This window comes from Onychostruthus taczanowskii, unplaced genomic scaffold, assembly GCF_017590055.1.
Source record: "Onychostruthus taczanowskii isolate IOZ18803 unplaced genomic scaffold, ASM1759005v1 scaffold22, whole genome shotgun sequence".
Classification (NCBI taxonomy): Eukaryota; Metazoa; Chordata; class Aves; order Passeriformes; family Passeridae; genus Onychostruthus; species Onychostruthus taczanowskii.
This window is the reverse complement of record NW_024499462.1, coordinates 13138175-13161278: the sequence shown is the minus strand read 5'-3', so window position 1 is coordinate 13161278 and position 23104 is coordinate 13138175. Positions and strand designations below refer to the sequence as shown.

The following is a 23104-nucleotide window of genomic DNA, read 5'->3' as shown; positions in this document are numbered from 1 at the left end:
CCATACAGTACAGAATTCCCATACAGTACCTGCACTGTAGGAATAAATGGGGCCTTTCATGTTCAGGATACAAAATGCAATACAAAGTGACAATACTAAGTTGTGGTTTAACAAGTGAGGATGAGGATTCAGTTTAAAGAGCATGGTTCTTTGCTCTGTGGTCCTGTGAAGTCATCAGAACTTCCCACATGCTTAAAATCCTCCGGAAGCTAGCTGGACACAAGGCAGAGCATAGAGCACCTTTCAGGCCTGAGCCTTAATTTGGGCTCTGAAGTTCATTGAAGTGTTTGTGACCTATCTGCAACTTAAGGGTGGAAATTTCATGAGTTCTTTCCCGTGAGAGAACTACTCCTTCCTCTTTCCTGTTTGCAGGGCTGGGAATACTCTGATTAGAGTCTCTGCTCTGGCATTTCAGCACTTCTTAACCCCACCGGAACATGAAAGTGCTGAGGCAGACACAAACAATGGGAAAGAAAGGGAGAAGAAAACATTCATCCTCACTTCCTTGGACTTCAGTAACACAGATTTGCTGTAACATATTCCCTGGAACATGCTTTTGAGGACTGGAGCTAATTACATTGATATGCTGCCAATCTGGTAATAAGTGTGGCCAGCTAAGGATTGATCCACTAAAATTTTAATTAGTGGCAATGAATACTTGATTAAACTCACTAGCATCAGTAGTGGAGATACTTATGACTGAGTCCACACAGAAAGTTATTTGGAGTTGGTGAGGACTAAACCTCATGCTGCTGTCTGCAGTGCTCCTCTCCCCTGCACCAGTGATCCATCTTGGTATAAAGATATAGATAAAAATAGATAGGATCTTTATAGATAAAGATCCTTTCTTGGCATAAAGATATAGTCCTTCTTCATTTAAGGTTGGGAGCAGAGAGACACAGACTGCCCCTGACCCTTGCTGGGCCCAGTTCCACTCAGTAGGTGACAAGGTTGGTTTCCTCTCCTGGCACCTCACTCTGATCTGCCTGAGCAGAACTTCTCTCTGCTTCTCCCATGGGTCCCACTCAGAGTCAGATTCCAAGCTAATCACTCACCTTTCTTACTGCAGGGTCCTTTGACAGAAAAGCCTGTCCCTCAGCCATACTCCCAACTTCTCTGAACTCATTCTCCTTGTTGTTCCTATTGTTTGATGGCTTCCTGAGCCCCACCATCGGCTGGCTCTTTCCTGATTGCAGATATCTCTCACTTCCTGCAATGAAATGCAAGGATTTATTTCTTAGCAGTGTCCTGCTAGGATGGCCTCTGGGCAGTGCTGGCAGCAAGTTATGACTTCAGATGGGATGAGAACCCTAAGGACTTAAACATGGGATAAGACCCCATGTGATCCCAAAGGCTCTGACTTAATCCTGAACGAAGTTGTTCTGTGTTTCACCAGGTATTAGAAACAAGCTGAAACCCAAGGTTTGAAATAAACTGATCAGGCTTATTTAGTGAGCTGGTTCACATCTAACAGACTTTTCATCTGGTTTTATCATCAGTAGGCTGAGCCAAATGTTTCTCAGCCTTGTGGAAAAGTTGGTCTCTGGATCCAAGCTTTGCAGCTGGGGCTTATTTCCACTTGATCTGTAGAATGTCACCCTCCAGGAATGGATTCTGTGCCTACTTGAGAGGGTAGAAGACTAACAACAGGCATAAGGTTTTCCATCTTAGATCAAATCCTACCTTTCCTGGGTGGAGGGAGCTCCACTAATGGTCCCATTCAGGCGTGCTAAATTTCCAAAAGACCTATTTTGTAATTCACTTGTCCGAATCTTTAAAGCCACAGCTATAAAGCAAAAACCCCTGATTCACACACATGAAGCAGCTAGTGTTAAAATCCTAAGTACAGACAGAGCATTTTAAATTGCTTCTCTTGGATTTCAGCTAGGGTTTAGTTCTACTAAAACCTTCCTCTGTTCCCAACTGTCTTTCCTTGGGAAAAGAAAGTGGCTGGTCAGCTTGTTTGACCAAGTGGTGGCAAACAGGAGGGCACGTTAGAGGTATTTGAACTCACCATTGCAGCTGCTCAGCTTCTCGGTGTTCGCTCCTATTTCTGGGATGATGGAAAGATCAGAAAGGTTTCCAGTCTGAACCAAGAGGCTGTGAGGTCTGCTCCTCCCAGCAAAATTTGTTTTCGTGTCTTGATATGAGTTAAGGAAGATACTGGCAGCTCCACAGGAGCAATGCTGCAGAATGTATTCCTGTACCAGACAAAAAGAAAGTAGCAGGCTCTCAGGCTGCATCAACCCAAGGTAATGGGTGGTGCGACACTACAGAGAAATTGTAAACATTCCAGCCCAGGGATGTCCATCCTTGTCCTAGGACCCACCAGAACCCAGACAAATTATTTTGTTCTCTAAAATGCTGAACAGCCTGTAGTTAGTAATACACAGCTTTCATGGTTTCATTAGCATTAATTTAAATTGCCTGATACTCAGTGTCTTTTCAGTTTGTTTCCCAGAAGGAATTGAATACAAGTTTCTAAACAGAGAGCTGCTCAGCTAAGGCATTAGTGTAAATAAACAGATCAGTTATAACAATGACTCATATTTTAAGATGTTATTTGTTTTGGAGCATGCACAGACAACAATATCTTGTATGTTTATTGATGGGATGCCACAGTTTTCTTGTGTGTTACCAGCCAGATGGACTGTATGTGGTATTTCAGTCAGTGTACTTCTGCTGTTGCTGGTGGGGTGAGGAAGGGGAGATCTTCTACCTTGCACAACCATGTTGCGGAAGAGTTTAGGAGGATAGGAAGGAAGGAGAGCTTTATCCAGCTGAAGCAGAAAGGGAACCAAAAGTTTTCTAGTGTTGGAACCAGGACAGGCCAACACCAGTTTAGCACCTCTGGAGCCCCCAAACAACCGACAGTTTCAATGTCACTTCTCATCTAAATATGTTGTCCCAGCAGTGTGGCACTTTGCATCATCAATACCTTTGGGACATGCTTAGCAAATCTGATGAAAGATGCTGGTTTTGGCCCATGGTATTACAGGTTTCCCTGTAAAGAAAGGATGTGGAGCAGCAGTGTTCCCTTTGTGTCCCAGGATCAAAGCCATCATTTCAGTGGTGATGTCTGTGCACCTCTCAAGAACAGCATTGCGAGCACTGGTTATCTGCAATCCTTGTGACCAGCTCTTAATACCATGGGGATGTTTTGGGGGTTGTGTCTTCCCTAGCCATGTCTGGGACATGGAAACCTTTCATGCTCATAGTCTACATGGAGAGTGAACGTGGTTTGTAAAGGAGTCTTTGGATGCCCTCCAAATTGTGGATAGCAATCTTCATGTTTCATGGCAAATAGAGGTAGCAGTGCTCCTCTTCTATTCAGAGGCTATGACTGAGGAACAAAATGATGGAGAGCTGCTCAAATATAGGAGATCCAGGCACCACAGGATACCCGAGAGTGTTCAATTTTTTAGACCACGCAGCAAGCACTGAATGTTACATCTGAGGATCCAACTCCCCACTGAACAGTATGAGACAAATGCATCTGAGAAGACACTGCTGAGAGACCTTCAGAAGTACCAAAAAGATCAAAGTTTCAAATATTTAAATGAAAGCACAGTGCCTTTTATTTCAGTGGGAGCTGCGGAGGGGGCATGTACACCAGATGATTTTGCAGCTTGGAAGAGTTACTTTGAGCAATGACTCACAGTTGTAAAGCTTCAGGAAATGTGTTAACGATTCCCAGGCTCTATGTATGAGGCTGCATTCCTCTGAGTGTGAGAGATGGGTACATGGAAATGGCAAGCTACTCTGCTCTGCAACCTGACTCAGGACTTGGCTTTGGCTCTGAGGAGGAGTCAGTCACCTACTACAGATCCAGTCCCAGCAGGTGGGAGAGCTGCACCAGGGGAACAATGATGCTATCAGGAGAATAAAAGACTCACCACAGCACAGGTGGGAAGAAATAGCTGAGTGTGATAAACCCTTTATGTTCCTTTAGGGAGTGTTAAAATAAACAAAAAGGCAGGGGAGGGAAAAAGATGGAAAATCTGGCATGATGACTGAAGAAGAGTTGGGGTATAGCTCAATGAAATATGCTGGGGCTAAAAAATGCTGATGGAAATGCTAGGAAGACCCTGAAATTATTTGCAAATTTCAGTGAAATTTTCGATCTAGCTCTGGCTGAAAAAAATGACAAATGGGAACACTGAAATGGTTTCATGTCAGAGATTGTTCATCTGGCAGCTCAGGAGCACAGGAAGTGAAAGAAAGCATGGAGCTGGGTCATGGTATCGCTGCTTCTCTTTCCCCTTGTGTCTGTTTTGTGAAAAATTCTGGGATTTTGACAGTTTGAAACCAGAAGGAAATGAAAGATCTTATAATTCAAAACACAATTACTATGGAGCTCTGTGGATTTTGTTTTGACAGCATTGAGGAGAGGAGATGTGTTCTTGGGAAGTTTACAGCTGTAGCGAAGAAGTTAGTGACTTAGAGCAGGCCATTGCATGAGGTGAGAAGGGTGCTTTTTAACTCAAAAGAAGCAAGCACGTTTGGGAAACAAAACTGAATAAGAACAGAAACTCAAGCCCAGCCTCAGGAAACTGAACCCATTGTGGTGGGTAAGGCCTCCCTACCCAGCCCAGGCGGGTGTTGGATGTGGTAAATTGTCATCTTCCCGCACACAAAACTTTCTGTTTGGGCCTTGAATTTATTATTTAAGATGTATTACTCAATGGAAGATACTATGGTGTCTGCTTACCTCTTTTATCTGACTCATCTTCTGCTCTTTCTGCAAGCTGCACACTTGTTTTTGGAGATGCAGGTTGTGCTCCTGAAGCTGCCCAATCTTCTCAATCAGTTGGCAGATGTGTTCTAGGTATCCCAGACCAGATCCCAGAGCTTTGCTGTTACTTTGGTTCACCTGCAATGACAATGCATCTTGGACCATGGAGTAACAAGAGAGCAATTCTTACTAGGAGCTGAGAGCCCTATGTACTCCTTACAGTCATGTCCTATGATAAAGTCAGGCTTGCTCTTGCAAGGGGCTTTGATCATACCAGTACCAGATTTGAGCTACAGCATCACTTGCTGAAGCTCTTTTCTGGATTACTCAGCAATTTCCACTGTCAGAGGGAATCCTCTGACTGCTCACAGGCTGATGCAGAGAAAAACCTCATGACAGCCTGTTTCTAGTCCCACCTCCCAGGCTAATTTTTGTCTTTTACTGGCATCACAAACAAATATGATTCAACTGTATGCAATGGATGGCTGGAACTAGTATGGCTCTCTTAGCCCACAATCCTCAGTGCAAGTCACACTTATGTGTACTGAAGCTGGGCTTAGCTCCTACACAAAGGCATGTATCTGCAGGTTGCATTGATTTGCTGACTTGTTACCACCTTGAGGGTACACTTTGTCTGCTGTACTCTGGCCCTCATCACTGGTGTGTCTGTGAGAGAAACGTACTTGAATCAAGCTGCCAAAGTGAAAGAACATCTTTCCGCTAGTCTCTAGTAGATCCCTTTACATCCCTGCTGCTACTTTCACAGTCTTGAAGAGATGCCTGAAGCAAGTTTGCAGGAGCAACTTTGCTGTCTGGCTGTGGAAGGATAATCTCTACAACCGATTTCTCTTCACCCAGGACCTGACAGAGTCTCACTGCTGCTCAACCAAGGGCAATGCTGGAGACAAGAGAGTAATCCTATGGCAGAAGAAAAGCTATGATGCTTCCCAGCCTCCTGCTCTGCACCTCACCATTTCTGGTGCCAAGACCTCCCCATGCACAGCGAGTGTCCTCCCCTGTGCCGTGATCAGACTGTGTCAAACGTGCTGCTAACAAACACATGCAGGGACTCACTTCCACCTTGGCGCTGCCTGCTGATGTGCGTGTGATATCAGTGAGTAAAATAAGCCTCAATCTTTACAAAAGCAGTGCTCTAAGTTTATCTTACTTCAAAAAATAAGTTCCCTCTACAAAAGCAGGAAGCTTACTCTGTCTCCTTTCCCACAACAATCTACATTTTTGGGGAAATGCCAGCCCTGGGACTCTTCCTGTCTTTTCATTATGTCAGAAAGCTCATGGTGTGTTCAAAAATAATCAACATTAGGATTTACTTTTTTTTTAAACAAATGATGATACAACATTATTTATAAACAGGTATTATTAAATCCAGATGCTTTTGTGTCTGAAGTTGGGACAGAGATTGTTGACTCCAAGTCAAGCAGTCATTCATTTCATGACTTTTATCTTCTTCTCAGGCAGAGCCTGCAAGAAGTGGTGGCAAGACAAAAGTTACTCAGCTGTAAAACAGAGAATTTACTGTGGCTGTGCAGTGGGAAGGGGCACAGCCCCAGGACTGAAAGGGAGGAAAAAAGCCTATGTTGTATCTGGTGGGAAAAGCTTGAATCAAAAGCACTATAATCAATGTATCTAAAAGCAGCTAAGGATTTGGGGGTGCCCAGCTTGAGAAGCATAATTTTCAGAAAGTACATGGGTATAAGCTTCTGAAAATTTGGCCATTTCGAGCTGTCTCAAAATGAACAGCCATTTTTTGTACACTGTTCCAACAGACAGTCAGAAGTTCCTTATTACCTCTGAAAATATAGGCTTTCTGCCACACTGTACCTCTTTTTGCACACCTAGCAACTCCCTGCTAGTATGCTACTGCATGACTGCTGGCATGTCTGTACTGCCCTAAGGAGACACTGAGCCAAATCCAACCCATTATAGCAGTGGAAGCACAAAGGGAGTCTACAAGGGACAGACAAGGTCATGGAGAAGAGGATAAAGTAAAACATTTGGCTCTTAGATTGGAGAAAAAGAATGAAGCTCTTCCACTTTAAGACCCTCTTTTTGCTCCATATTTGTCCTGTGCTTAATGTTGTACAGTCCTGCTTCATGTCTGTGTCTGCTGGGTTTGTAGGGCAAAATGGGCAGGGGGAGGAGAGAAGAAGGTCCTGGTTTTCCATGCTCTGTGTCTAGGGCTGAAGGCTCTGGAAAGCAAAGGTGTGTTTGGGACGAGCATGGAAAAAACCTGGCTTTTAGCAAAAGTTAGAGAGAATCTCTAACTCCTGAGAGTAAATACAGATGCCCAGAAAATGAGAGGGAAAAGTTGTAGAGTAGTTGCTCCAGGTCTTGGGGCAAGGTGGATCTACCCCTGTAGAGGACCTAAACCAGACTGGACTCAATAGGCTGAAGATCCCTGTTTCACAGCCAGCCTTCAGAGGCTGCTTAGGGCAGTCTGGGCTACCTAATAACAAATGAATCTGCATTTTATTGAAGTGATCTCAGAAAGCACAAATCAGGCAGAGCCTCCAGTGCTTGCACACTTCTGCAGGGCCAGCCTCCTCTGTGGTCAGAATGCAATGGTAAAAACTTTTAGGGGTGTGCTTCACCCTGCCACAGGGCTGGTTAGGATTAGGATTGCTCAGATACAGCAAGTGCTCCACAGAGAATATTTGTGTAATTTAGCTGGTTGTCCCCAAAACAATTGCACAGAGAGAGTCTCTCTAGGAACCCTTCAAAGACTTTGTTTTTTCATAGACTGGAAATACCTAAAGACCCTTAGCTATCTTTTGGTGATGCCAAGTGCAGCATAGACTCTGGTCTGTCATGTTCTGGTCTAAATATTTTCCTCTCAGCATGTGAGACAGTTTCATGTGAGTAGTGAAGAGTCAGCAACCACAAGAAAACTGCAAACATTTTCCAGGATGTCTCTTCCATTCTCTGTCCTCCTGGCTGAAGCTTCATGACTGAAATTTGTCCTGCTCTCCACATGGTAATTGTCAAATAGTGTTGGAACAAAAGCTGTGTGCCTGTTTTTGAGATGATGAAGCCTATGAAGAAGGAAAAATATCTTGCCTACTTTTCTGTAAGGTGAAGATGTGGAGGATCATAAAGACACAATTTATGACTCACATGGTTAAAGCTTCTCTAGGAAAGTAAGAATGTAATGTATAAATACATGCCAGATTTTGCTTTTAGGCATGAGACTGAGCCAGACCCTCATCTGGAAGGAACAGAGTTAAAGGCTCCCAGTTATGCTATGCTGAGTTACTCACATTATGGTTTTTTGACCCTGAGGAGTTAAGATGCACTACATTGACTGGACACCTGCGTAACCAAAGAGGGATCTCTGCCCTTGTCAGTGCTCACCTGACTAAGTTTTGGGCACAGGTTTTCAGTATGTGTGTCCCTGGCAATAAACCACAACAGCTGTGCTGGCCCACAGATTTCTTAGGAAGCTTAAATATACAGGATCAGCATCTGCACTGGGAACTCTGGCTTATCTAGAGCCCTCTAGTCAATATTTTGATTGGCGTAAATCATATCTTTTCCTCTGTGGCTACACAGCTCACAGAGGTGGGAGCCTGTCCTCTTGTCTCTGGAGAATATTGTGCTCACTGCAGCATCTGATCACTACAAAGATTTGAAGTCCGGTGGGAGCTGCAAGAGTGAGAGTTGCTTTCAAGTCTCTTGTCCAACTGATGTATAATCAAAATCTGTATGTCTGATCATCTGGCCAGCACTTTGCCCAGCCTCATTTTGTTACTTGGATGCATGTGATGTGCTTTTCTGCAATTGGGCTCAATGGAGAACTGTCCTGGGCTGGACCTGGCAGCACGAGCTGAAGATGATGGGCAGTTTGCAGGGGAAGCTTTTCTTTGTTCAGAAAAATGCTCGCTGATGTACCTTAGGTTTCTGTGCTTCACACAATGCTCTTCACTTTTCTTTTGCATAGTTTTGGGTTATACTAGGCTGCATCCTGCCATACAACCCTCACTGCGAGCATAGCTGGTGCAGGCAGCACGGTCACTGTGTCACCCGATAGGGAACAACGTAATTTCAACCCTCCCATCCCGGACCCAGAGCAACCAATTAGTGACACCACAGGCTGAGCGGGAAGCATTTGTCACTGGTAGCTGACAGCACTAAAAGGCTTGTGAATAACAGGAAAGAGAGGGATCGTGCTGTGTATTTCTGACGGCTCCACCCTGCTGTCCAGGAGGGGCTGTGCTTGCTGATAGCTTCTGGTTTCCCCTGAGTGGCACGCACAGACGAGGGGCCTGACCATCACAGGTATCCCTATCCTTCCCCTGAACTGTACCACTCTGTAGAGAAACATTTTGACTGCTTTGGCCCAGGACAAATAGCACTGCATGAATAATGATTTTTTTTTTTCACTTAATGATGACAGTGCTCCCGTCCTTTTTCTTCTAGCAGTATGGGCTGGGCTGACTTAAAATGTAAACTTTATAGAGTGTGAGGAAGTGTTTGTAAAGCAAAAGCATCAAAAGCTATGTATCTTCAAACTTCAAGCTTAAAAGGAAATGCTTTTATTTAGGCTTCAAAGTTGTTTCTCTTGTTGTTTGACAGCTTCCATTTTCTTTCATCTTTCAAAATGTAGGCCAATTTCAAAATAACAACAGTTCAAAACAAAAGATCAGAAAGATTTGTCTAAAAATGCTGCACTGAAATGATTTGATGTACATTTTCAGCCAAAGCCATTCACCAACTGAATCCAAGTGGTCAAAACATTTGGTCATTTCCAGTCTCTCTTTTTCAGCATTTTCCTTCCTGTTCTCTTGGAAATGGCCTCAGCAGTGAGGGATGGTCAGGAGGACATCAAGGGACAACTTCATCCAGAGACTGAGTCCTTGTTTGGCTGTGGTGAGCCAGTAAGCACAGTTGGCACTGCCAGTCAGCTGAGCTGGGGAAACTCAACTGCTCTTCTGTTACTTGAAAGTTCCCAAAACCATCAGTAGAACTGAGGAAGATGGTGTCACCTATAACTAAATAATGCTCTCACTGAGCATTAGCTATAAGCCAGTGTAAGCACTTTTTCATTTCTATAAACATTAATTTAATGCAGCAGGAATTTATTTGATGGAGCAATTTGGTTTGCCATGTCCTTGCCAAGCAGGGTAGGAATACACTGTGCTGGCCTGCTTTCTTTCAGGCAACAGTGATTCATTTCTAGGGATATCTTAGTCCCTCAGAAGACAACAGGCCATAGCAGAGATTGGTTTCTAAGTACCATTTGTGTCTTGGACAGGTTACAGGCAAATGTGAAAACCACAGAGAAAGCCTGGAGTAGAGCCTCAGATGGGATGAACCGAGATGCATCTGTCAGCTGTATGGTCAAATGATCATCTGGGCCTCACTTCTGAACAGGTCTCTGTTGTAGGACAGTGAGGACAGGTCAGCCTGCTATAAGCTTCGTGAGGGCAGAGGACTCTGCATCTGCCAGAGGCTGTCCTGCTGCTCTGAGGCACACAGAGCAGCAGCTGCTGCAGAGCTGTGCAGCAGCTCATGGGCATTTCTTGTCCCAGTCAACTTCGGTGCTACCTGGCATCCCAGCAGTTTGAGGAGTGCTGCTCTTGAGATACATCAGCCTGGGGGTGTGCTGTGAAGAGGGGCAAACTTCCCCAGCATCTAGGTCACAGCTGTATTTACACAGCTCAGAAAACAAAGAAAAGTGCTCTAGGGCACAGGGCTTAAGCACTCAGCCAGTGAGGATATTAAAAAGGAGGGGAGATAAGCCACCAAGAGCTTAATTTCCTCTTCAGCTTCTAATTTATTCTCTTGTTTATTTAAATGCTCTGCTTTGGTAAACTGAGGATCCATTTCACTAAGGATTTAAAGGAATTTCACAGGCATACAGGAGCTGTCAGACAAGACCAAATCTGAGTGCAAACTCTGCAGAGTGCAAGAGAGAATTTAGGCAACTTTTTATGAAGTCTCCTTATGGTCAGATTCTGCTGCTGTCATCCTTTCTTGGACTCTCTGTCAAATGGCCAGATCTGTTTGGGATCTGTGCAAATTAGACATCTGTCTTCTGCCATGTGTGAGATAGCTCTGGGGAGGAAAACACTGCTCAGATAGGTTGTGTGTTGCTTGTACTGCCTTGATATGCAATGTTAACAGAGATAAGACATCTCTGACCTTCCTCACTGCTCAAGAGGATTTGGCATGCTGGAAAGGAAGTCCAATGCCCGATTGTTCAGGGCAGCAAGGTCGTGGTTAAATTATTTGCACAGCACACATCACTTGTTACTTGGCTTCCTCCCACCCATCTCCAATTCCAATTCATCACTATTACCACAATAAGCACCCCCCAAAAAAAATCCCCGCTAGGCACCATTTGATGCTTTTGTGTGTTTGTGATCCTCTTCACCTAGTCTGCCGTTCTCCTTTTTCTTTCCCTTTGCTCATGGGGCTCTTTGGTCTGTCTCTCTGTCAAGAATCAGCTCCCCACTGAGATCTTTGCTTTGCTGGTTCCCAGAACCCACTGCATTGTGCAGGCAAGGCAGTGATCTGTCCTCACTTCAGCAGCATGAGGCTTCAGGCAAAGAACTGGGGGGAGCTCTTAACAGCACCTGCTATGGGAGAAGGTGCACAGAAGGGCTTTTTATTCTCTTGCCAGTGGCACATGGTACCCAGCAAGGGGATAAGGAGTGACACAACCTGCTGAAATTAGGTCTTTGCAGTTTGGTCCATCACAGCTACATTGGCAAGTTAAAACAGCATCTCCAGCTCCAGCCCGACAAAAATCTGAATTTGTGAATTAGCTCCCTGCTTGTGCATTATTTGAGACAATTGACTGAACAGGGCACAATAGGCCTGGACAGAAATGAATTAACCCTTAGACAAGTTCTTTACAAATTTCAGTGTCCCAAAAGCAAGCCAGCTATTCCCAGAGAGAGGAATAACCTGGTCTTGAAAATAAACCTGTTCTGACCCCCACCCCGTGTATCAGAGAATGATTACTTAACTTCATAACCTTCATTTTTGAGACCAGAATCAAGTCTATCCTCTCACCTAGAGCTTTTAGAAACACTAGATCTCAATGAGTCATTTTTCATCCTTTCCCAGACCTGATATTTACGAATTATTTCAGAATTTTACTGGTATGAAAAGAAACCTTAAAAATCAATTACCATTTTTTACTGCTTACAAGTTTCAGGGGAGATATTCTAAACTCACTCAGATATGTCTAATTTGTGACAAACAGGACATGAACTGGGGTGTTTGGACAGGCATAAATTTATGATCTATGTTCAGGTGTTTCTCACCTCACTCAGTCTACAGCATTCATCCATGTACTCATCCAGACTATCACTTGTGGGGTATTTCTTCAGCTGGTGTTCATGGATCTGAAGGTCTTGCATGCTGCCAAAATTCTCTGGAAAATTGTCAGCAATGGTCTTTGGGTCTTCTATGGGACCTGGGGTGGAAAGAGTGCTTTCCCTGGAAAGGTCCATCTCTGCGGTAGGTTCCTTTTCTGGAGACTGCTTGTCATCCTGGTGAAAATGATCATCAGGACTTTCTTCCTGAGGGTCATTGAAGTCTTCAAGGGAAGCTGTAGGATCCTGCACAGCATCTGCCTCCTGACTATAGTAATCAGCTTGCTTTTTGCTCTCTGGATCTTGTAGGCTAACTTTTCTGGCATGTTCTTTACATGTTCTCATTAACTGATGGTCAATTTCTGGAGAAGAAGAGGTGCTAAGCACACCCGAGTCACAAAATGAGTCTCTGCTGTGAAGCACAAAGCTCTTCTCTGAGCCCGTGGGTGTAGATGGAGAATTAGCACCGCTTGGCAACTCAACCCCTGAGTCCTCAGATTCGAATTTGGAGAATCTGTGAAGCCGGCACTTGGACTCGAAGGTGCTGAGGTCAGGCAAGGTGGCTACGTAGTCAGTGCTTGCCGGGCCATCCACACAATCTGGATCTGCTGCTGCGGCTGCGGCATCTGGACTTCCCAAGCAGTCTGGTGGGACACTGGCACCAGGAAGATGGGACTCCTCTGTGCAGGCTGTGTCAGCTGGAGCCTCTGGGATTAACCCTGGGTTTTGAATTCCTTCATTGCTCAGTATCTTCATGTGTGTTAACACAACCTTGTCCTCAGCAGGTGGGCTCTTCTTACCTGCTGAAAAGAAACAAGTAGAAGGTCACAGGAGGCTACAAAACTCAGTGTCTAATGCATCCCGTGAGGGATGTGGAATGTAAAACTGCCTATACCAAGGTGGTAGAGCGGAACGGCCCTAATTTGTTTTTCTTGAGTTATATGATGCTTTCTTGTGGGTTTTGCTGCAACAAAAGGCTTGTGTTTCATAGCCTCAGAGTCCTCCAGGGGAGCTCACAAAAGCACAATTCTGATTTAATAGATAGGTAGAAAACAACATATGTAGGCAGGCAACTTTTTTGTAATTATCTGCATAGAGATGGAGAGATGTACATGTTCTTTCAGCCCGATAGACATTAATTTAAGGCTCAAATATCTTTTTCCAAATAAATGTATTCTGAACCAGCAGAAAGAAGAGTAAAATGAAATTACTCTTCCCACAGGCTTAAGTGAATTTTTGGTTGCAACAAGCAATTTGAAAATTCTTTGGTATTCTCTGCTCACATATATGTGACAAAAATCAAGTTCTGATTAGAAAAGCAAGTGTAAAAAGCACTGTAGATCTTTCTCACTCCCTCTATGGTTTTAGTTATGATGTCTTTAAGTGAGCTCCTACCTTATTTGTGAAGACAAAAGAGATGGGCACAGCCTTGCTAAAGAGCTTTTGCACACAGACAAAGAAAACTTGTTTTCAAGTCACAATTATTTTACACAGTAATGTGATAGAACAATCTCTGGATGAAAGGCTGATCTGCAGGGGTCAAAGATCTGCTCCCAGGTTTTTCTTACTGTTTTTCTGAATATAATATTTCATAGCGCAAACACTTGGAACACAATGATATGAGAGCCAGTGTGAAAGTTCTGCATCTACCTTTTAGCAAACTGCAAATCTCAGTTCCAAATACGTAAGTCTGTGGATTTGGAACCAAGAATTGATGCAGAACAAAACTTCACTTTCCCTGATATATTTTCCCTTAGTGCCCAACCCAGAGTGCCTAAGAGGGCTACAGAGCATACACTTTTCTGGATGTCTTACTTTCTACTTCATTCCCCTCTCCTCTTTCTTTTTTGCCTGAATCAGACCCAGCAGCAGCTTCACAAACTCACCCCCAGTAAAGTAAATGTCCCTAGGTGGGCAGGAAAGCCTGGGATCCACCCCACCAGCAGTGAGTGGATCAGGGAGAGCTCTGCTGTGCAGTTCTCCTTTGTGGTAACCCAGAAGCTCCCTGTTTCAGAAATAACCCATCTTTACCTCCTCCAGCTTGCTTTCTGCAAAGTACTTAGATAAGGGAGAATTTTACTCATTAAGTCCAAGCTAACTCTTACATGGATCATTTTCTACTTTATTTGAATCCCCTTCATTTGATCTTGAGAATTTCCTGGCATACCACTGAAATATGCCCTTTGCTGTTCATAGACACCCACTGATTTAATATTTTACACTGGATTTTTATAAAGGGCAGTCAGTGATAAATAATCTGATAGGCTTCTTGTGGTACGGAGTGCTGATACCCCTTACATAAGATTTGTTTATCATATACAGAATTTCACTGCCTCCCTTAGCAGGATTCACAGGCATCTTCCCAGTGCAAAGAGCCATGTTTGGAACAGTCAGTGCCAGACCTCAGCAATACAACACCAGGATGTTGCTGTGATGGGGGACAAGAAAAAGACATTACCCAGGAAAGCTCATCAGGAGCTGCCTGTACTAGGCTCTCTTGTTACTCTCACTTTTGGGATATGTATGAGGGACCCTGACCTGAGGACAAGGAATAGGGTGACAAGTTTGCAGCTTCACATACAGCAAAACATCAGCTCAAAGAGGGAGCTGGGTGCCAGGTCTTGGAAGGAGGAGGTGGAACTGAGTCACTTTGATTTGGAGTCAAGAGGATCTACCTGCTCAGCTGCAAACACCTCTTGGCAGCCAGACACAAAATGTTGTATCTGCATGAAAAATACAAGGCTTACAGGCTCTTCTGATGGCACCACTACCCCAGCTGGCCAACAAAACCACCAAGAGTCAGGAGGAGAGCAGTTGCATTCCTGCAGTTACTTTTAAGAACAAACCATACAGCTGTCACTCTTACCAGGAATTACTATATGCAACGGTAGTTCTTTCCCACAGACTGATTGTTCTCTCTTATTAATCATGCCATGCTTTCCTTTGACTGGAGATTCTCTCACTTCTTTCAATCTGCCCCTGTTTTTTCTTGCTTAACTGGTTTCACCCTGGCCTACACAAATATTGCTTTGTCTAAAATCAGGAAGCAGCATATTAAAATGAGGTCTTGCTACTTACAGGAGGAGATGTCAGATGCTTTACTGCATATCTTTTAGGACTACAAAAGCTGCAATGTGAACAAGGTTTGGCTGGAGTAGAAAGAATAGAAAATAAGATGAAATCTTTGGCCGTCTGTGGGATGGCTGCCTTGATGCCAACAACAGTTCTTTGCTCTCTCTCCCCTTACTGTGGTCACTAGCAACATGTTTTACAAAAATTGTTTATCTGTTCCAGGCTGCAAACCATTGCACTCAGCACTGTCAGGTCCTGCAAACCACAGACCATTTCTGATTTATTCTTCCAACGGCCTGTGATGAGGCAAAATGTTATCATCCCCCTACCACAAGACCAGAATACTGGCAAAGGAAAACAGGACTTTGCAACACACTTAGGCACCTCATCCTCATTCACTTAATAATACATTCCCATGGTCAGTGAGGTCATCTGTGCTACAGCAAAAAGATCTCCAATGATTAAGGCAGTGACCTGAAACTCAAGTTATTCTTACTGCACCTCACTGGCAGAACAGTTGTTTCTTCCTTTCTGTTAACTGGAATATAGAATCTAAACCATCGCGCTTCTAAGAAGCAGATTGTTCCTGCTACAGATCTTGAAAGAGGCATACAAAAACACTCAGCTCCTTCAAGTATTTTGCTAACAAACACCAGAATGGTGCAACTAAAGCTCATTTGCGTAATTGAGGGAAGAAGGGGAAAAAAAAAAAAAAAAAAAAAGCTACCCAGACCCTCAGCTGCTATAAATTAACTAATTTCCAGGGCCCTTAACAGAATTGAGAATTGTGTCAGCTAATTTTGGCTGAGGACTTGGCCTGTAAGTGTTTTGTTCGGCAATACCAGGGGCCCTGAGTAAAGCAAGGAAGGGAGATAACTCCTGCCTGGCACTGGAGGGAGTGTGCTGCAGGGGTATGGCTGCAAAAAATCCTACACAGCAGCTTCTGAAAGGAGGTGTGAAGAACTCTAGAGAGCTGAACCGTGGCATTAACAATGGTAAAATGTATTTACTTGTGCTGGAGGCCAGCCAGGTTTGACACTGTTCCTGGGAATTCAGCCAAGATTTTTGTTGTTGTTGTTGTTTGTTTCTTGTCCCCTGGACCGGTTTTCCACACCCCTCTCTAGTGGGGGTAAGTTAGCAAATGCTGTAGTTTTTAGGAAGCTGGCTGGTACGCTGGTGTGGCAGCCAGGGAAGGAGTGGAGTTTCATGTGCGTGCTTCAGAATCAGTACGGGTTCCTGAAGCATATTCAACATGTGTGCCCAGGCCAAACATTGTCTCAGGGTTTCAAAGAGTTTTATGGCTGTGTAATCACCCTAGAGGTGTACAGGGTTCCCTGGATTGAAATATACGCCGGTGACTGGTGGTAAGTGATCATGTGTAGCCTTGGGAAGCTGGGTTTCCTGTGCCTGTAAAGCTGGAGAATCAGACGGCTTCCCAACTCACAGGGAGATTGTGACAGTGAACTAGCTAATACCTGAGGGTAATTGGTAGGGAGTGGAAGGAGCAGATGTGTCCCACCTAGGTCTCTAGAACTTTGCTCTGCATCATGTTTGAATTGCTTTTTAGGATATTTCTATGTTGCAATTAGCATAGCCTAATAGAGAAACTTAAATCTTTCAAAGGTAAATATCCTCCCAACCATCTTCTGTCCCAAGGCTTCACTTTCTTGGGACTTTTAAGTCTAAGTTATTTTTCCAGTTGCACAATAACTAGCGGCTGCCAGGACTCAGCCTAGTGTATTAGTACAGAGATCCCTGACCACGAGAAGGAGGGCAGATACGTCAATATAAAATTACTTTTAAGCAATTTCTTTATCCCAAGTAAGTTGGATGCACGAGATGAACTCAAACAACTGCCCAGGAAAAACTCCTTCACATTTCCAATCCTGCTCAAGCCCAATTCTTGCAAAAGCTCCCACCTTTCTAGTAAACCAAGCCAAAGCCTATATCCAAATCCCCATGCTCCAAAGTACTGAAACCCATGTCTGATTTTTTTCTTTCTTGCATCTATGCCTGTGACTCAAAGTTGTGTTTCACTGGCAATTCCTTCAGTGCAAGACCTGTTAAGTCTGCTACATCCCCGAGAGGGTCCATGGCCTCTGATCCACTGACTTAAGTATCATAGCACATGGTTTTCTGATGTATGCAACTAATGGAAGCACTAGTGGACAGGAAGAGGCCAAGGTGACAATGGAATGAGTGCTGCTGCTGGCAGTAGAGAGCCATGCCAGCACTGCCCTTTGCTGCTCTCTTCCTTCCCAGTCTCTGCCCACCTGTTGTCTCAAAATGCTCATCCTGATTTTTAGGCTACTTGGCATGGGGAGAATCTCTGTTAAACATGGCACAACTGGAGCCAAAGCTTTGCTTGTCTCCATCCACCACTGTCTTACAAAGGATAGCAGAGGTAGAGCCATGGCAGCCTTCTGCTTGTCTCTAGAACTGCTGCAAGGTCCATGTGCACAGTGAACCCATCCACAGTGGGTGATGCTGGCAGACTTGTACAGGATGAACAGCCCAGAGATGCTCAGAGAATCTCTTCCTCTTCCTGCTACTGTGTGCCACACATGCCACAAGATATGGAACATCATACACGCTGCAGTTCATAAGGCCAGTACTTTCCAAATTTTACTGTGCCACAAAACTTAAGGATATCACCAACGACTTGGGCTGTTGGAGTAGCAGGGACTTTGCACAGCTGCCCTGCAAAGGAAGACCAAAGTCAAACCACAGCACTCCTAACATTCTGCTTAGCCCTGAATACAGGAGGAAGGTGCACATGCAAAGTGCCAGAAAAGGTTTTTCAGCATCCTATAGAGGACACAGCCTGCCTAGCAACTCCTCTCTGGCTCCAGCTGCACCAAGGATGAAACCCTGCCATACAGGACTGGTTCCGCGATGGGGCTGTGGCCTCCAAGTAACAGACTAAGAGATGATTGTCGCCTTTTGAAGAATCACTAGATAGCAGTGACTAGTGCACTGGAGTCAGACTCATGACCTAGAAACGAAAGGCTGCCTCTCCCATTCAGTCCTTGCATTCCCTCATTTTCCTTCCTTCCCGTACAAAAAGACTCCCTTAGTTTTGTCACTGTGCCACATTCTCTAGCACCGCTGGCAGGACGGCTCAGGTGGTATTTCCCTTTCATTTCGAAGAGGTGTTTTTTTTTTTTTTCTCACCAATGATGAGGTCTCAATTTCCCAGCATTTAAGAGAGAAGGGGTCACTTCCTTTCTGAAACAATAGGCATTTTTTGCTGATGACTTTTCCTCCATGTGTGCTGAAGGGTGGGGTCAGGCGCTGGGGCCGTGCTGGCACCTCCTCAGCAGCCCCCGCGCAGGGCCCGCGGCAGCCGTGTCACCTCCCGGGCTGGGGAAGAGCTGTCCCCAGCACAGCCCTGTGGGCTCAGGCAGGCCTGCACGGACAGGACCTCAGTGCTCATGAGAATTGAATTACTCTTACACTTCCAAAAACCCCAAACCAACCCAACAAACAAAGTCCCCACCCCAAAAAATCAGTAACCACCACCATCTGACCCTCCGTGAGCCAAATCTACCTCCACACAGCTTTGCCATGGATTTCCACAGGGTGGGGATCTCCTGATCCCTACCTGGCGCTTTACTGGACTGTTGATCATAGTCCTGGCAATGGCAGAGGTGCTACTTGTCACCAAAAGTCTGCACTCTATCTGCCTTCCCCAATCTTTTCAAGAAGTATGCTGAGTGTGCTGCCAGATCTTGGGCTGCCCAATCTGAGCAAAGCTTCTCCTAAATAATTAGGATAATCACAAACTGAAAAAATTATACAGAAAGCTTATCACAGGGTCTGTTGTCTTCAGTGCACCAGTTACATCTTCTACCTACAACAGCTGAAACTTGTGAAGGCATGAAAATCACTGTTAGAAGAAAGATCAGGTTTTTTGTTGTTTTATTTTATTTCGTTTGCTTGTTGTTTTGGGGTTTTTTTTACTGGAGTTGTGTCTGAAAAAATCACATTTGCAGGGGAACATGCTGCCATGTCGTAACAGTATTTGCACAATAGATCTGATTCTCTAAACTTTAATTTATCCAGCTGGAGAAGTGAAATGCACGTGGATTTCATGAGCATACATATACAATTTGATTTGCTCAAAATGTTGAATGCATAGGAATAATTATGAAAAGCTGAGATTTTAGATAGTCCTTGAACAAAAAGCACAAAGTACTTAGATCCTTTGGCTCCAAGGTGGTCTCTAGTCTCAATGTTAGTTAAGTGTGTGAAGTTCCTTAGGATCGTAGTTTGGTAATAAAAAGTGACCAGAAATGTTATAGGTCCCCACAGGTGCAGCTGGTAATGATAAATCCATATAAAGTAGATGCCGAGAGAAAGATAACAGGGTTCAAGGACTCTGACTGAGACTCTCTGAGGAGACATTCATTGCTTTAGTATCTATGTTTTAGAAAAGAGGAGCTAATTACAGCTCTTTTCAAGCATTTGAGGAGGAATGAGAGGGAGATTGATTGATTGTTTACTGAGTGATATAGTTGGGTGAACTAAAGAGGAAATGGATTTCCAAGTAGAGAGGCCACTTGACACTTTTACAGCTTGCTCCTATTCATTCCAAGTGACCTGTGAAGTTTTTGAAACCAAACGACAGGTCTGATAGATTAGTGACCTCTGGCAGAAAGTCCCGGGGCTCGGCAGGTCCCCTCAGACCACCTGGTTTATCAGTTACTTGTGTAGGCTGGCAGTCACCAGTTTTTAGATCAACACCTGACCCTGTTCATTGCACCAGCTAAAGCACTGTTCCCACTCGTTTCTGCATTTACACTGCAACTTATTTCTTTGTATCTATGACCCGGGGGGAAAACCTGGCCAGGGATAATTTTGGTGCACAAGGATTAGTGCCCAAGTACTCCCTGCTCTGCAATGTAACCAGTCCTGAGGGCTGGGGAAGGTAAGAAGTTCAGCCCCCATAATCACCTATAGGTCTTATTTGTGAATTTTTTGTCAGGGAGATGGGGAGATGACAGCTGCCACTAAAGACCTACAAATCCTTGTCCTTGGAAATTCCCACGTATTCCTCCAAGAGAAAGGTTCAAAACCTTAAATAAAGGAAACAGTGCTTTGATGAGCAGCCCTGTATAACAGCAAAAGATTATTTAGCACACAACTCAGTGATATGCCTGAGCAGAAAATTAAAACAATAGAAACAAATATATCACACATTGGCAAAACTGTCTAATTTAGATCTTTTCCTTGTACATCTGATCTGCAGTCTGCCCATGGACTATTCAGCCAGAAATTAACTAGGAGCCTGGAGGCCCTTTGCAAGCATGGAACGTGCCCCCCAGGGATGACAGGTATGTAGTAATTCAGGTTTTATTGCCTATAATTAGCTTGGATAAACAACTGTTCAATAGCCCCAAAGACCAAGGCCATTTAGACACCAGTGCTTCAAATGAAGCCAAAGGAACTCGAGAATGGTATTAGAAAGGTCGCTGTTAAGCCATTCTTCATGAGCAGTCATTTCTGTCCCTTGATAAAACCCTGGCGAGCTGCTTCTGCTCAAACAAGGTAGCACTGGACAGGCGTAACCATACTCTGGCATGTCTGAAATCTTTTATAGTTGCAGTGAGAGCAAGAGCCAAGAATGCTATTTCTGAATACAGATGGCATCCAAATCTGGACACACATAATATTTGGTGTCTTTTTCCTAGCTGAAGTGATTAGAGAGTGATGTTGCTGTTTCTTATTTGGATAAATTCTAGCTGAACCTCTTTTTGATCCCTCAGTGCTCTGTAGGAAACTCTGTTCCCACACCAAAGCTTTCACCTACCCTATTAACAATACTGCTGTGTCTGGATGGTGAGGGACACTTCCATGTGGAAGAGCAAGCTTCCTTTCATCTCCTAACCCTGCCATCAGGTTTGCACTATATATCTTGGAGGAAACAAGTTCATGGTCAAATTACATCCAGGGCAAAAAGGAGCAGTTCCCACCATACTGTAAAACACTCCTCAAACACCCTCCCCATCTTACAGAGATGCTGGCATGTTCTCACAGCAGCAGTGCTCTAGAGCCCTTTGTGTCATTGGGTAGCAGTTTCCAGACTGAATCCAGGCAGAGTAACCTGCTTCAGCAGCCTTGCTGGCAGCAGCACTTAACGCTTACCTGCTGCGGCACCTCACAGAGGCTCCAGCTCACACGGAGCTCTAAGTAGCTGCCCCAGACTGGGACAGCTGGGAAGCACAATCCAAGCAGACAGTACCTGAGAGGATGCCCAAGAATGTGTCAGCTCTGATGACTCCATGGGAGTGCTCCATTGCTGCAGCACTCCAAGGAAACATGAGTTTGGCATAAGGATGGAAAGTCAGGACCCCAGGAGGTATCACCACTCCAAACACATGGGTTTGCATCATTTTTACCGCCCTGCTGTTGCACTGCACACTACATTTACGCTCTGACAAACTCTCTAGCCACCTCCGTGCCAAGCAAGCCAGCCCAGTGCAGCCTTGCCAATGACACAGAACTTGCCGATCTTGTTTACAGCTGCTACAAGCCAAGCTGAGGGGTGAACAGGGATGCCAAGAGAATTCTGCTACATGGGGCTTGTGATCTCGACGCCTGCAACTCTGGCTAAGGCATAAAATATAGGGGCCCATTATGCCTGGAAAAGGCATACTGCGACCACATAATTTGTTTGCACAACAGGCTTAAAAAGTTACAGGTGATCAGCTGAAGGACTATAGCTGCCTTTCTTGCCAGGGTCACCTCACCTGCACAGGCGGGAGCAAGTACAACACTTCGAACCCGCGACAAGCCGTGTTGGACGGGGATACGCTAGCCTAGGAAGCGAGCCGATGTCCGTGGCCCCGCAGTGACGGGCGGAGGGCAGCCCACCCGCCTCACGGAGGTGCCGGCAGCAGCCGCTCCGGTGCCGGCAGCAGCCGCTCCGGTGGGTGCCGCTCCCCCGGCAGCGCGGACCGCTCGCAGCCACAGTGCTCCCGCCTGCCCTGCTCCTCTCTCCGGAGCTTTGCCACGCTTACCAAGGCGAAATAAGCCCGTTTTATGAGGAAATGAAGCCGGTTCCTTAAGCGCGATCTTGGTCCCCGCCGGCCCCGGGGCAGGGGCAGGAGGGGGGCCGCGCCTCGGGCAGCCTTACCTGCGAGGGGACAGAGGCAGCCGGAGAGCAGCGAGCGCAGCATGGGGCCGGGCCGGCAGCGGCGCGCTGCCCGTCCGGCGGGGCCCGGGAGCAGGGCGGGCCGGGATGGGCTTGTCCTAAGTATCGTCTGCGGGGCCACCGAGGGGAAGGAAGGGGGTGGCGGGGGTGCGGGTTTGGGGAGGTGTTGGCAGCCGCCGGCTGGCCCCGGCGGGGCGGCCGACTCACCTCTCCTCCAGGGCGCTCCCAGGGTGAAGCTCCGATGCCAGCTGAACATCCCGGCGGCAGCAGCCGCCCTCAGGGGCGGGCGGGGCGCGGGGGCGGGGGTGCCATCGCTGCCGACCCTCCCCGAGCTGCTGCGCGGCCCCCGGCGGGCGGGTGAGCGGGCCCGGGCTAGGGCATGGCGGGGCAGCGCGGAGCGGGCAGCGCTGCCGGCGCGGAGGCTGCGGAGCGGCGGGCGGGCGCCCGGCCAGCAGTGACTTATAAAGGGAGCAGCCCAGAGGAATGTATCTCCTGTGGCTGATAAGCCGAGATGACTGGAGGGGTTTGAACTACCTTTGCAACCCCCGGAGAAGAGAGGGAGAGAGCGGGGAAAATGGACAGCAGAGAAGAAAAATAAAAATATTTCAGTACTTGCATAATATCAATAAACAACTCCCCTCTCTAGTGGCAGGGAAGGCTGGAATGTTTAGGGTGGGGAGGAGAGAGAGTAAAATAGCAGAGTGGGTTTGTTGAGGTTTTGTTGTTGTTTTTTTTTTTTTTTTTTTTTTTTTTTTTTTTTTTTTTTTTTTTTTTTTTTTTTTTTTTTTTTTTTTTTTT

At 45.6% G+C, this 23104-nt stretch overlaps 1 protein-coding gene across 1 annotated transcript in view; it reads right to left on the bottom strand.

Annotated features, from left to right (window-relative positions):
* The window catches only part of LOC121336059, a 28552-nt gene extending 5792 nt beyond the window's left edge, over positions 1–22760 (bottom strand). Inside the window, exons 1-5 of the mRNA XM_041404805.1 lie at positions 22514–22760; positions 12028–12881; positions 4712–4873; positions 2015–2201; positions 1056–1210 (exon numbers count right to left, since the gene is read on the bottom strand). Of these exons, the coding sequence (XP_041260739.1) occupies positions 1056–1210; positions 2015–2201; positions 4712–4873; positions 12028–12881; positions 22514–22562 (1407 nt within the window). The 5' untranslated portion in view covers positions 22563–22760. The remainder of the gene's footprint in view (positions 1–1055; positions 1211–2014; positions 2202–4711; positions 4874–12027; positions 12882–22513) is intronic.
* Positions 22761–23104: the final 344 nt, after the last annotated feature.